Genomic DNA, 14,520 nt, shown 5'->3' with positions numbered 1-14,520 from the left:
TCCTCTTTACCTCATCATCCCCCTCCCCCTGGATAGTTCAGAATATTACTGTGTGCTTAGTTGATGGGCCTTTCTAACTATGATCATTTTCCTTCCCCTCAAGATACAAGTTATGCTGGCTATCCAGATTCTGTGATTAAAAATAAAGGTAGTTTTAGTAGATACTAGCACTTAACATTCGTTTTTAACAATAATGGTTTCATGACTTTGGGTAAATTTTTTTTAATTTTCTCCTGCAGTATAGCCGAAATACAGAAAGATGTGGAATACAGATTGCCATTCACCATAAACAACCTGACAATTAACATTAATATGTGAGTAGAATTGTATCCTACTTTTTCATGTAAAAGGACTTAACAGTTTTTTATTGTTTTGTTTCTTAATTATTAGAAATAAGTTTTTAAGGTGAACTTATTTCAAGTAACTGTAATTTATAAAATAGTGCACAATTCAGTGAAATAAAAATATTCGAAAGCTATCATTATAAGTTATAGTGCTATAAGAAACTAGAAAATAGGAAATGCAATAGAAATGTACAATACTAATTCTTAGTACTGTCATTGCTTTTATTGATTAGCACTAAAATCTTAGCTGGAGGTATGCTGAAAAATGATAATAAAAAAGGGGTTATATATATAAAGCTATTACAGATAGATTCATCTTTAAATCAGAAACAAGTTAAAATATTCCAAATTTCAGCAACAGATACACTACATCAACCAGAAAGTTCAAAGCTGTATTTGATTTGCTGATCATTTTTAAGAAAAAGAAAAAAAGTTAAAAGTATGAGGTTTTTACTTAAGTTACAAAAGTTGGACAAAGTGATTGCTGAAGTAGCAATTTAGGCTTAAACGCAGCTATGAGGCGCTATAGTATGAAAAGATTGTGATTACCTCAGGTTGCATTAAGTGGCTGCTGCTAGATCAAGTGTTTGAGCCACATAAGAAGGCACCTAAGACAGGAGCCTTATCTTACTCATTTTCACATTCTCCTTGCCTCACATAGTGTCTGTGTGTAGGAGGCCTTATTAAATACTAATTGAATGAGTGAATTAAAGCATGAGTATATAACTGCTACTTTAACTTGATATATATGAGCCTTTTTTTTTTTGAGACAGGGTCTCCCTCTGTCACCCAGACTGGAGCTCAGTGGCACAATCTTGGCTCACTGCAACCTCTGCCTCCTGGATTTAAGCGATTCTCCTGCCTCAGCCTCTGGAGAAGCTGGGATTGCAGGCGTGTGCCATCACGCCTGGCTAATTTTTGAATTTTTAGTAGAGATGAGGTGTCACCATATTGATCAGGCTGGTCTTGAACTCCTGACCTCATGATCCGCCCGCCTCAGCTTCCCAAAGTGCTGGGACTACAAGCGTATGTAAGCTTTTTGAATCCTCACCACAGCCCTGCAAATTAGGGCAAATTACAGAAACATGGTTAGTAAGTAGCATAGTCAAGATACAAACTGGACTCCAAAGGCCATTTAGTGCCCTTTTTACCAAACTAGTTTTAAAATCTTCAGCTTTGTAAATGAAGTAGTTGTATCTCCCATCAAATGCCCAGGTAGAGCTAAGCAAGAGAGGTGAACAAGGACCCAGTTTTCTTTTCAAAAGTACCACCAACAAATAGTTTTCTGAACCAACAGGAACAAAGAGGCAATTCAAAGTAAAATATTCTTGAGTTTTAGAGATTTGGAAACAGGGTTTCATGTCTAGTAAACTCTCCTTTTTAAGATTTCACTCAGTATTCTTGGTTTTGTGGGTAGTTTAAAAGTTAAATTTTCTGTTTTTTTTTTTTTATTGAAAATTTACTGTTCTTTGCTTGAAACCATGTGATTGACCTCTAACTTGGGAGAGAAGTGTCATTTGGGGCATTTAGAAGGGAGCCTTGTAGAATCAATTCTTGATGACAGCTACGTTTCAATCCTCCTGCTTTCCATTTTAACCTCTTACTCTTTAGAAATACAGTAAATAGTGAAATAATGTTGCTTTAGTTTTTTAAAGATGGGGTCTCACTATGTTGCCCAAGCTGGACTTGAACTCCTGTGCTCAAGTGGCTTTCCTGCCTCAGCCTCCCAAGTTGCTGGGACTATAGGCATGCACCACCACACCCAGACGTGACAGCATTCTCAAAGTAGAAAAACCACAGAAAATTGCACGGCTAGAACCTGTGGTCCAATAAATAGCCAGACTGGACTAGTATAGTTCACCTGATAAAAATGCCTTATCTAATTTTTACCTAAGATTTTGTGTAGCTTGGTATATTGTGTTTGAAAACAACTAATTGGCATGATATGAAGAATATGCTATAATTCATGTCCATATTTCACATGAAGATTTAACTGTGTTGAATGACTAGTCTTGTTACCAAATTTTATTCTTATATATATTTTCCGACAACACCATAAAAGAGCACTTATTACTAAATAACCCATATCGAAGTGTGAAAATTTATTTACTTTTAAATAGCTTTAAGATTTTGACTTTATAATATACCTTTGTTATCTTTGTTTTTGTTTTTCATCTGCTCTACTAGATTGCTTCCTCCACAATTTCCTCAGGAAAAACCAGTGATCAGTGTTTATCCACCGATACGACATCACTTAATGGATAAACAAGGAGTGTATGTTACCTCTCCATTAGTAAACAATGTATGTATATGGGATAATTTATTTCAGGGTAATATAATAGGTGTATTACTTTTCTACTAAATAGTTTAGAAATCCGAAATGCATTTAAAGTTTCACTTTGTCATGAGTAATTTTTTAAAAAATTGAATATTTAAGGCATACCTTAAAGTTCTTACAATATGATATGGTTGATTGTGAAAGATGTAACTTACATATACTCTATTATTTACCTTTGAACCCTCAAATTATTGTAAATAGTCAAATAAGGAAATATTTTGGCTCCATTTTTGATTCAATGGACTTTTAACCTGTTTACTAATTACCAGATATTTATGTTATCTATTCTTTAAGAAAATGTTGTAACTGGTGAATTGCTAATATCCTTTTTCATTTAATTCTTGACCTGCAAAAGTAAGTTAATATTTGGAGTGACATTATCCTAAGGAGACTTTATAATCTTTTTCTGAAAATGATTTTAAGCATCATGTATTGTTACTTTCAGTTTACCATGCACTCAGATCTTGGAAAAATTATTCAAAGTCTGTTGGATGAGTTTTGGAAGAACCCTCCGGTTTTAGCTCCTACTTCAACAGCATTTCCTTAGTAAGTATATTTCTAATAAATAAAAAAGTCTGCATGTATTTTAACTTATTAAAATAATCAAAATATAGTTTAAAAATTCAAATGATGTTAAAAATCAGTCCTCTGATTTCTACATCCCCACAAATACATTCACACTTTCAGAGGAAACTGTTTTACTCTTTCAGCTGTTTCTTCTAATGTTTACCTACATCTTTCTGAATAATGTGTGCATACTTCTATCTCTTGATTCTTTCATTTTAGATATTCTGTTGGCCTCCTATTGTAATAGATGAAGATTTCAGCTGTTTTTCACTGAACTTCCTTTCTCCTCGTTGTCTCAGTGAAATTATATCATGATTTTTAATGTAATTCCATATTTGTTATTGTGACTGTAAATACTGTCCATTCCTGAGCCAAGTATGTTACTATGTTTACATTTCCCTTATGGTGTAATTTTTTGCCTTTTTTCTGGAATTAATAATTACCTACATTTTGTATTTGGTTTGGTTTTGTTTTAGATCATCTTCATTTTCCACATCATCTTAAATTTTAAGATCTTACTAAATTTCTACAGAGCTTTTAGCAACTCTGAAAAATATGCTTTAAACGTTTTTTTCACATCATCAAACCAGTAAGGTAATATCTAGGTTTCATTTTTTCCTTCACATTCAGTGCTCCACTTCTTCCCTCATTTTGAGTTACTCTCTCTGACGTTTGCGTAACTCTCAGCAAGGAATTTCCTTTGTTGTCATCCTGGGATTTTCCCTTTCTTGTATTGGATTCTCCATTTCTTAGATTTTGTTTTTCCCTTTCTCAGGCCATTTCCTAGTTTCTTGATTTACTGCTTTCCAGTAGCTTCCTGAACAAAGTCACATTCTCGTACTGAGGATGCTGTTTTAGTCTTGTTCTTGCATTGCTATAAAGGAATACCTGAGACTGGGTAATATATAAAGAAAAGAGGTTTAATTGGCTCAGGGTTCTGCAGGCTATACAGGAAGCATGGCATTGTTTCTGCTTGGCATATGAGGAGCTTTTACTCCTGGTAGAAGGTAAAGCGGGTAGAGGCACATTACATGATGAGAGCAAGAGCGAGGAGGGGGTAGGTACCATATCCTTTTGAATGGTCAGATCTCATGAGAACTCACTATGGCAAGGACAGCACCAAGAGCATGGCATTAAAGTATTCATGAGAAATACACCTGCATGATCCTGTCACCTCCCAGCAGGCCCCGCCTCCAACATTGGGGATTACAATTCAGTATGAGATTTAGAGGGGACAACATTCAAACTGTATCAGATGAATAACAGATTACCCTAAGAACTTGTGGTTGAAATAATGACATGTATGTTTTTTTAAGAATCTACCATTTGGTTAGGGACCAGTGGCAATCGCTTATTTTTGCTCCACTTTTGCATTAGCTGGTGTCGTCTGGCCATTAATGTTGGCTTAATGCTTAGACTTTAGTGCTGATACATCTATATGTGGCGTCTCCATGTGACCTGCGCTTCCTCATTGCGTGGCAGGGGTGAGTTCTGAGGGTCAGGATCCCGAGAGAGTATTCCAGCCAAATGGAAGCTGTATAATCTTTTTGGTTTATTTCTGAATGTTATTCAGCATCATTTCTGCCGCGTTTTGTAAAGTTAGTCACCTAGACCTGCCCAGATTGAAAGAGGAGGGAAAGTAGACTTCAGCTCTCAGTGGGGTAGCAAAGTTCAAGAAGTGCGTATGGGACTGGAAATCTGGTTGTGGCCATTTTGGAAAATACAATCTGTCACATTCTTCCTTCTAGCCATAATAATTCACCTCTTTCCTATATGTGAATAGGCACTCTCCTCTTTCCCCCAAGAACTTGCAGAGTTCATCATATTACAGAATCAGGCTTGTGTTCTTTCATCTAAGATTCAAGTACAGATGAGGTTTCTCACTTGTGTTCCTGAAGAACAATTCCTCTTGATCCGAAGACAAGGGAATTAAAGAGACAAGGTAGCTGCCCCTCACACACCTGTTTTACAATGGTAGAACAAGCCTCAGGTAACCACTATAGATTCCAAAAGAGAGAAAGTAGGAAGCACACAGGAGCCACTGGTTCGTAGCAGTACTGAAATCCAACTGGGCACATTTTTTTTTTATTAAGACTTAGTTCATGGAAATGATTCTTTACACAGTAATTCTTGGTTCTTGGTTCTGCCATCTGTGTCATTCTTCCTTTCTGTAAAATGTAGCCCTTGTCCAAGTGCGTAGTTTTTTTCAGCCTGCTTCCTGCCTATAGAAATTAAGGGTTTGATAGCCTCTTTTTCATTTGGTACTCCCTCTGTCCCTTTTAGACCCAAGATGACACAATTCCTTTAAAATCCTTATGATTTTCTTATGAATCCATTTTTCATTCATTTCATTAAACAAAAGCAACACCCACTAAGCTCTGCCAAATATGCTATTGGGCTTCCAGTGAGGCTGCTGAGAGACAATGTCTTTAAGATTCTTTGAAGCCCTAAATGGCTGTTTTTCTTACTCGACAGTTCTCTTGAGGCACTGCCTTGGCTCTTTCAGAGGTGTTAACAAAGTATCTTCTAGCCCACGCTGGGTTTGAACTTTGCTTTAGAGATGTTTCTTAATTTGAGAATCTTAGGGAAGCTAGGAATGAGAGAGAAATATATTTTCAAATCCAGGAAATCTCATCTGTTATATTTCGCAGTTCTTTACTTTCCCTCTCTCTTCTCACATTTTATACTACAGTCAGCTAGAAATCAGGTAGCACCTTCAGCATGGCCTGGAAATCTCCTTAGCTGGATCATCCATTTCACTAGGTGCGTTTTCTGTTTTCCATATTATTGCAGGCAGCAGTATTGATAAACTTTCCACTAATATAAAGTTCTCCTTGCAATGACCATCTGCTCAAAGGCCCACCAGGCTCCTTCTAATAGCCTCTTTGAGGCCCATTAGCCCTCCATAATCTTCTGAGGGAACTTCCAGCCTGGACCTCTTCTTGGTCCGAAAGCTCCTCCCACATTTTAGATTTTTGTTGTTGTTGTTGTCATAGCAGCATTCCACTTCCAGGTACCTCAGCTCTCTCCCTTCATCTTTGTCTTCCTGTTATCTATATTCTGGAGTCCTCAGTCCTTATTTTCAGATAAAAAGTATATTCAAAAACCATACTTCCTATCTTCTGTAGTGATAGGGTTGGATGTAAACTCATTCACCTTATTTGAAAATACAAACCAACAAGTTTACTTGTTTTCATTTCAGATGAGTTCCAGGATATAGTACACATTATTAAAAATGAAGTTTGATGCATTTCTTATTTTGTGGGTTGTACCTGCTACTGAGTTCAAAATAAAGCAGATTGGTTCAGAATTATTGATTTAAATTCATGGATATTACAAATACTCTCTCATGTTGGTTATATTGTTTCTAAATAGCTTGTTGTATTCACATACATATCACTAATTTCTTTAGATAAAAGTAATTTTAAGATAAAAATGAGCCATCTTTTGAAATGAACAAGTCGATTAGAAAACTTAATTTTTTGTATGGGTCATACATTCACCTGGCTCAAAAAGTATAAAGGAGTATAGAGTGAAAATCTCCGTGCCACTTCTTTTTCCCTTGCAGCTCAGTATTTTTCCTTATTAACATCTAAAGTTATTTGTTTGGGTTTGTGTATATATAATCCCTGAGCTGTTGTATTCATCTACAAGCAAATATATGTAGTATTGTATTTTCCCCCTTTTTTGTATGAATGGTAGCATATTATGCCCTTGTCTTTTTTTTTTTTTTTTTTTTGCGGGGGTGTGGGGTCACTAAATGATATGGCTTTGGAAAGTTTTTCATGTTAGTACTAAGGCACTTCCTCATTATTCCTTATGGCCACAAAGTATTTGTTTTATGGATGTATTATAATTTCTTTAGCAAGTCTTTGACAGATACTTTCATTTTTTCTAATCTTCCCTAAAAAAACCCATCCTTCTTCATTGCTGTCAGTGCTGTTCCAGTAAATAATCTTTAATATAGTATTTTGCCTAAATGTGAGCTTATTTGTTGGATAAATTCTAGAAGTGTAATGCACATTTGTAGTTTTGACAAATACTGCAAACTTGCCCTCCAGAGTAGTTGTACCAGTTTCTGTTCCTATACAATCCCTATTTCCCGATACCCTTTGCCAAAATAGTATGTTATCAAATGGATCTTTGCCAATTGATAGGCAGAAAACAATAAATTAGTATAATTTTAGTTCTCTTTATCTTACTAGTAATAGCTAAACAGAACATTTTTTGCTGTTGTTTAGAGAATTTTTCTTTTACTTTTCTATAACCTGTATATACTATCCTAGTCTCTATTTTGCTCTTGGGTTTTTTTGTCTTTTTATCAATTTGTAGGAATTCTTTATGTATTAGAGAAATTATACTTCTCTCTGTGATAGAAGTTTTCCCCCAAATTTGCTATTTGTTTTATAAAGGACTTTGTCATGTACATTTTTTTCGGTGTTGTCAGATTTATTATTTTTCTTTCTTTTTTTTTTTTTTTTGCGACAGAGTCTTGTCAGGCTGGAGTGCAGTGACACAACCTCAGCTCACTGCACCCCCTTCCTCCCAGGTTTAAGCGATTCTCCTGCCTTAGCCTCCCAAGTAGCTGGGACTACAGGCACTTGCCACCATGCCCAGCTAATTTTTGTATTTTTAGTAGAGACGGAGTTTCACCATGTTGGCCAGGATTCTCAATCTCTCGACCTCATGATCCACCCACCTCAGCCTCCCAAAGTGTTGGGATTACAGGTGTGAGCCACCGCACCCGGCCAAATTTATCATTATTTATGTAATGGCTTCTGAATTTGGGTTCACAGAGTCCTTTCCTGCCTCAAGGTTATAATTTTTTGATGATGTCTTCTAGTTCTTCTGAGGTTCTTTAAAAAAAACTTAAACTTTGATCCATTAGATTGTTATACTGTTGTAAAAATGAGGATCTGACTCCAACCTCTTTTTTCCAGATGTCTCAGTACTACTTTTTGACTGTTCTATTTTTCATTTATTTGAGATTCTATCTTTATTATATCCCAATTTCTATAGGTGTTTGAGCTTTTTCTGGATTTTATATCTGGTTCTATTGATATACCTCTCCATTCAGTAGTAGTATGCTTTACATTTTGTCGTGTTATTAGGATTTTATAATTTGTTTTTCCTTATTACAGGGCTAATATTTCTGTACCTTCCTTTTTCAGGCTTTTTTCTTTCTACTCTGGCTTGTTTTTCCATATACACTTTAGTGTCATTCATGTACATTTCAAAAAAAAAAAGTTTTCTTCCCACAAAATTTCCAACTCAGGTTATGTCATTAAATGAAATAATAGTACTCTCATAAAAAAGTATACGTTTTGAAACATGTTTCAATATAAAGGGAAACGTTTTAGTAGTTAGTATTATATTAATATTTAAAACATAACTGTAAGTCCCTTATCCTTTATACTAGAGTGCCTGATCCATATAAACTCACTGTATTATTCATATATTGTATTTAGATGATTTTCAGTCTGCATCTAGGTCTGAATTACTCAAATGCTTTTATGATCTGGTTCTCTCTAAACTTTGCTAAGGGGAAAAATATTTTAAATATAAATATTTGTTATCTTGCAAAAATAAACATTGACTGCATTGTTCTATGATTGAAGCCCAAGTACATAATGCTATGTAACTCTAATATACATGCATGTTTATATATGCATCTGTTTTTAATATTTCAATATTTTAGAAGCTCATCTGCATACTTAATTTTACTTTAAAATGTTCTAGAAAAGCAGTCTTGACTTTCAGTCAGATTTTGACAAATACGGAGAAAGCTGTTAGCCTCTACTTGAATAAATGTCCTGGATTAAATATTGCTCTCCATTCCCTCCATGGAGATACTGATTGATACCAGTGGAATGCTGAAAACTCGAAAATGCCCTGTCTGTCCATTACTACTTTCACAAGTTGAATTGCTTGCTTTCTAAAACATTCATCATCTTTTTTGCAGAAACCACAATTCTACAATTCTTTTTTTTGGAAGGGGGTCATATTTTATCACTTTATATATATATCACTTTATATATTAAATATTATATAATATTTAATTCCATTATATAATTTAATAAATATCACCTGCCATGATAAGATTTCATCTATATAGTGCTTGACCTTTGTTATTTAGAGCAATTTAGAGATAATTTGACATGTGGTGTCCATAAAATCTAATCTAAGGATCTTCTCTTTTTCTCTTCAGTCTATACAGTAACCCAAGTGGGATGCCTCCTTATGCTTCTCAGGGTTTTCCATTTCTTCCTCCATATCCGCCACAAGAAGCAAACAGGAGTATCACTTCTTTATCTGTTGCTGATACTGTTTCTTCTTCAACAACAAGTTATACCACAGCCAAGCCTGCCGCTCCTTCATTTGGTGTCCTTTCAAATCTGCCATTACCCATTCCCACAATGGATGCTTCAATACCGGTTGGTATCGCCAGTTATCTATGTGCCACTGAAACATTCATTCAGTCAACACACATTTATTACATGCCTCCGTGTGCCAGACAGTAAGTTAGACAAAATATGAAAAGATTAAATCACGTTTTTCAATTCAAGTAACAGAGAGGTAACCAACAAATAATAATTTTAAGTGTGGAGCTTGTAATTCTAGTGTAGTAGAAGACACAGCTAGAGTTTTGGTAGAGACACAGTTAGGGGAATGGTCAGTGCTCCTAGGGACCAAGGTAGAACTAGTACGTTACCTTTACAAAAAATGTGATTCTGGTTTTTTTCACCACTTTTCTTAGTGCCTCAAACGTACTGATAAATATAGGGGGTACTCAGTAAAAATGAGGCAGCTAAACAAATGCATGCATTTATTATGCTTGAGGCCAGATTTTGAAAGATCATTATTATTTTGCCAGAATAACAAGGGGATACATAAGGCATTCTTTGAGAGGCTGTAACATTGTCAAAGGCATTGAGGTATAAAGCAGACGGCATTTTTGTGAAGCTGCCTATAGTAGATCTCTGGCTGCCATATAGGTTGTGGGCAAAGGCAGAAGAATGATCATGTGGGAGCAGCAGGTGTCACATTATGATGGGTCTGCTAACGTATGCTGAGGGCTTCAAGTGTTCCATTGGCTTAAAAACTTGTATGTTCTTAAGCTGGTAACTGTTGCTATGTGGAATGTTACTGAGGAAGAGACTAATACTTTGGGCATAAAACATTTAAAGGGGTATAAAGCCTTTCAATTACAACCCTCAGTGAATATCACCCATAGCATTACTCAAGTATAAAACCATACTATATCCAACATTACCAATTTCAGAGTTTATAATCATTGAGAATACATAGACCCAAGTGGACTTGGTTTTTCCAAAACCTTTCATTTATTGTGTTAATGAATGTTATGAACAAATTACAATTAGTAGTATGAACAAAATTACAAGAGGGCTTTTCAAGGATCCTCAAGGATGAAAAGTCATATATATTCAAACATGGTTCAGTTGCTCATCTACCCTACCGTCTCATCTGACTGAGGCATGTAACTATTCAGAGTGTTGCCAAATTATTGCTTTTCTATATTTAATGCTTTTCACTTGAGAGAAATATTCATATATACCAGTGAAATCTACAGCCATATACTTAGACAAGAAAGAGAACTACCGGTTCTCTACCTAACACAGGTACTCACATGGCCCTCAACAACACCAACAAAAAGTAATCGCATGTATACTACACTGAAAAAAAGACTGCAGGAAGAAGGGGAGACTAAGGCAGTGTGAGATGTGAAGATGAAAATATGATAATGCAAACAGTTATGGGATATTTAGTACATTAAACATTACATTTATTAGTAATTGAGAGCAGTCAAAAAATGGCCGAAATTTAATATCATTTAAAACTTTTCTTTAGACAAGCCAAAATGGTTTTGGTTACAAGATGCCAGATGTTCCTGATGCATTTCCAGAACTCTCAGAACTAAGGTAAACCTGGAGAGTGAAGTTGGTGACATTGTCTTTTATTTGTAAGCATACACCAGATCATTATTTCATATCCATATTAAATTAAATTTTAAAATCTTCACTATTCCTATACAGTATTGTAGTTGTCTTAGTGGGAAGGTTTTAAAAATCAGTTTTAGGTCCTATAGGTTGTATTTATTGAGTGACTAGTACATACTCAGGGATTTTTATAGGATTACCAAGATAACAAGATCCTTTCTCTCATGTGGCCTGCATTCTTTGAAAAGTATTTTTGAATACATTATTCCTGACAGTTTCAAAATATATCTTGGCCTATTTTAGATCTTCCATTGTTCCTTTAGTAGATAAACTTTACATATAGAGAAATAAAGTTATAAAGTATTAGATGTTTTTACAGAGCCAAACTTTTTTTCAATTAAGGTGCCATTTTTCATGGAACTTTTTGCTTTTCTAAAATGCTTCATGAAGAAAATGGTTTTTGGCCAGTTTTGGGAAGCATTGCACCCTTTGTAGCCCCCATTGAGAGTTCATGATACTCATAAGGCTCTTATTAAATAAGACTACTGAATGCAGTTAAACTTTTTTTTCTTTCTTTGCAGTTCTTTTTTTCTTTAGGATATATCTCATCAAAGGTGTACAGCCAGGTATCCATGAGAAATCCTATAGTTTAAAAAGAGTTTAAATTTATTTGCACCAGTGTTTTACAGTCATTTTAAGGAAATAGTGATTTATTATCTTCTGTTATAATAAATTAATGAATATTTGCAATATACTGCATGCATGTTAAAGGTTAATATGCATTGTAATGCTCACAATAACCCCATAAGTTCTCATTTATTAAAGTTATCTTTTTGCTTTAAATTTTTTAAAAATAATTGTTATGAAAACATCAAAAATACAAAAAAGGTGAAGAAACTAGTATAATGAGCCACCGTGTATCCATCATGTGGCAACAAAAGCTGTGAACCCTTTTGCTCACCATGCTTCATGCCTCCTCCTATCCAGCTTTCTTGGAGGGCTATAGGTATGAGTCACTGTTATGTAAAGCAAATCCCAGATAATACATCCTTTTTACCCATCATTTCTTCAGTAAATTTTTCTACCAGGTAAGGATTTTCTTTCCTTTTTTTTAACCATAACCCCAGTCACCATCATCATCATACCTAACACAATGGTAATTCTTTATTATTACCTTCTTTCTCCAGTGTCTTAGTAATTAATCTTTTTGTTGGTAGTTTGTTTGAATCAGGATTTAAAACAAGTTCCACCTATTGCATTTGGATAGTGGATCTCTTAAGTTCCTTTTAATAATGAACCATTTCTCCCCAACTTTTCTCTTATTATACACACACACACACACACACACACTTCGACATATACATATTTGTATTTACATATGCTCATATACATGTACACAAATATGGGAATATATGTCTGTGTACATACATGCATACATATATATTAGACATAGTGTGTGTTTATTAAATTGGTTATTTGTCCTATGAAATCTTCCATATCCTGTTTTTTCCTTATTCCCTCCTTGTGGTACCATTGAAGGGCATTTCTCTATTTCCCATAGTTTATGCTGCTGGTGGCTGGAAGTAGACAAGGTTCAATTCTTTTGCCAATACTTATGTCATAATTAGTGCATGCTTCCTATTACATCCCATGAGGCAGCAGTGAGGTCTGGTTGCCCTTTTTTTAGTGACATTAAGATTATATCAGGTTAAAGCACCTGAAATCATTGACCATCATTAATTCAGCAAGTGTTGTAAATATGATTTAATGATTTTGTCATTACCACCAGAATTTATTAACCAGAATTACTCTGTGAAGAACCTGGCTTAATCAATTACATATTTAGTTATACTAAAATATGCTTCATATAGGACCAAGAAAAATGCTTAATTTTTCCCCTTATAGTATCAGCTTTCACAATAATGAGTTGATGCGCTATCCATCTCCAAAAGTTGCTCTGATGGGTGAGAAACTCAAGTTGCCTTCTGTATCGTTTCTGGCGAAGTTGAAGATGCAATGGGCTCATCATGAACATTTCTTCTCCCAGACCTAGAGTCAGCCATTTCTCAGAAGGGCCCTTGTTCTTTTCCAAAATAACAATACCAGTGTTGTTACTAAGATTATTGAATGCAGGTTAAATTTTTGTTTTTGTTTTTTACAGTTCTGTCGTCTTTAGGATTATGACATGCCAGAATATACTGTTGTTTTTTTTCTTTTTTAATCTCTTCAAATAATTTTTCTCTGGGTGTCGATATAACTTAGAATATACAGGTTTACTTATTTTCAAAGCAGTCCATTTTCTCGGAATTTTAAAGACTGCTTTTTCTTTTCTTCTTTATTTTTAAATTATCCAACGTTTTTATATGGCTCCATAGTCAAAACTAAGATACGTTCAGAAAAGCTTTTGCTTCCATCCATATCCGCTCCACCTAGTTCTTTCACCCTACAGATACCCATTTTTGTTTTTCATTTAGCCCTCCATTATTTCTTTTCTTTAAGTATTTTATGAATATGTGTACACACATATACATAAACACACATAAACGTATCTATAACTCTTATTGTGATAGCCACACATCTGTAAGCTAAATAGGCAGAGAGGTTAAAACAGAGTTGTGACTGCTTATGCACCGTATGTTACTGGTCCTACGGTAACTGACATTATGCACCAGCAGAGACTGTGTGTCTTGTAGAGTCTTGGGAGATTTTACTGACTACATTTTGGCCAACATATCCTTGGAATCATGCACTGACCTGGTTTAAAGCTGACTAGATAGAATAGTTTTCCATAAAAGTTTTTCACAAGCCAAAACGTTACAGTAACTACTCTGGCCTCTTTTCAGTTCTGTTTCCCTCTTAATATATACAATGAAATGACTAGGAAGAAATTCTTCTAATGCTAGCTTGTCTGTGAACTTTCACTTGTGTGAATTTACTATAGTACTAGTGTGTTCAACATTATGCTTGGAAGAAATAAATAGCTTAAATTTTATATATCAGTCTGGTTCCTATCAGGGAAATTTAAGAAATAAGTGATATTCTCAAGCAATTAAGTTAAACAATTAAGAACAAGAAAAAAATACTGGACTATATTACTGCTGTCCTATTTTAAGAAACCTAAGCTGAATGAGCTCTTAGTTTCATACATTTTTCTTTACCTGAGTTAAGTTGACTTTATTTTTAATTTCAGGTCACTGGATAACTGTGAACACTTCCCCACAGTTGTGATTTTTAAAGAGAGGAGATATATCAACATATCCATTGGACCAGAATTTACTTTTACAGATTCTGTCGAGAATATATTACAGACTGC

The 14,520-nt window shown here is 34.8% G+C and overlaps 1 protein-coding gene across 3 annotated transcripts in view; it reads left to right on the top strand.

Moving 5' to 3' along the window:
- VPS37A (vacuolar protein sorting 37 homolog A (S. cerevisiae)) overlaps positions 1-14,520 on the top strand; it is a 49,590-nt gene that overhangs the window by 19,752 nt on the left and 15,318 nt on the right. For 2 of the 3 annotated variants that reach the window (XM_011934885.1, XM_011934886.1), the window contains 5 exons: positions 240-314; positions 2,532-2,646; positions 3,128-3,228; positions 9,458-9,683; positions 11,119-11,189. In XM_011934885.1, the coding sequence (XP_011790275.1) occupies positions 240-314; positions 2,532-2,646; positions 3,128-3,228; positions 9,458-9,683; positions 11,119-11,189 (588 nt within the window). The remainder of the gene's footprint in view (positions 1-239; positions 315-2,531; positions 2,647-3,127; positions 3,229-9,457; positions 9,684-11,118; positions 11,190-14,520) is intronic. The other variant, XM_011934887.1, reaches the window with a different exon arrangement.

Source organism: Colobus angolensis, unplaced genomic scaffold, assembly GCF_000951035.1.
Source record: "Colobus angolensis palliatus isolate OR3802 unplaced genomic scaffold, Cang.pa_1.0 Scaffold14, whole genome shotgun sequence".
Classification (NCBI taxonomy): Eukaryota; Metazoa; Chordata; class Mammalia; order Primates; family Cercopithecidae; genus Colobus; species Colobus angolensis.
Note: the sequence above shows the minus strand (reverse complement) of the source record. Positions and strands in the feature narration are given on the sequence as shown.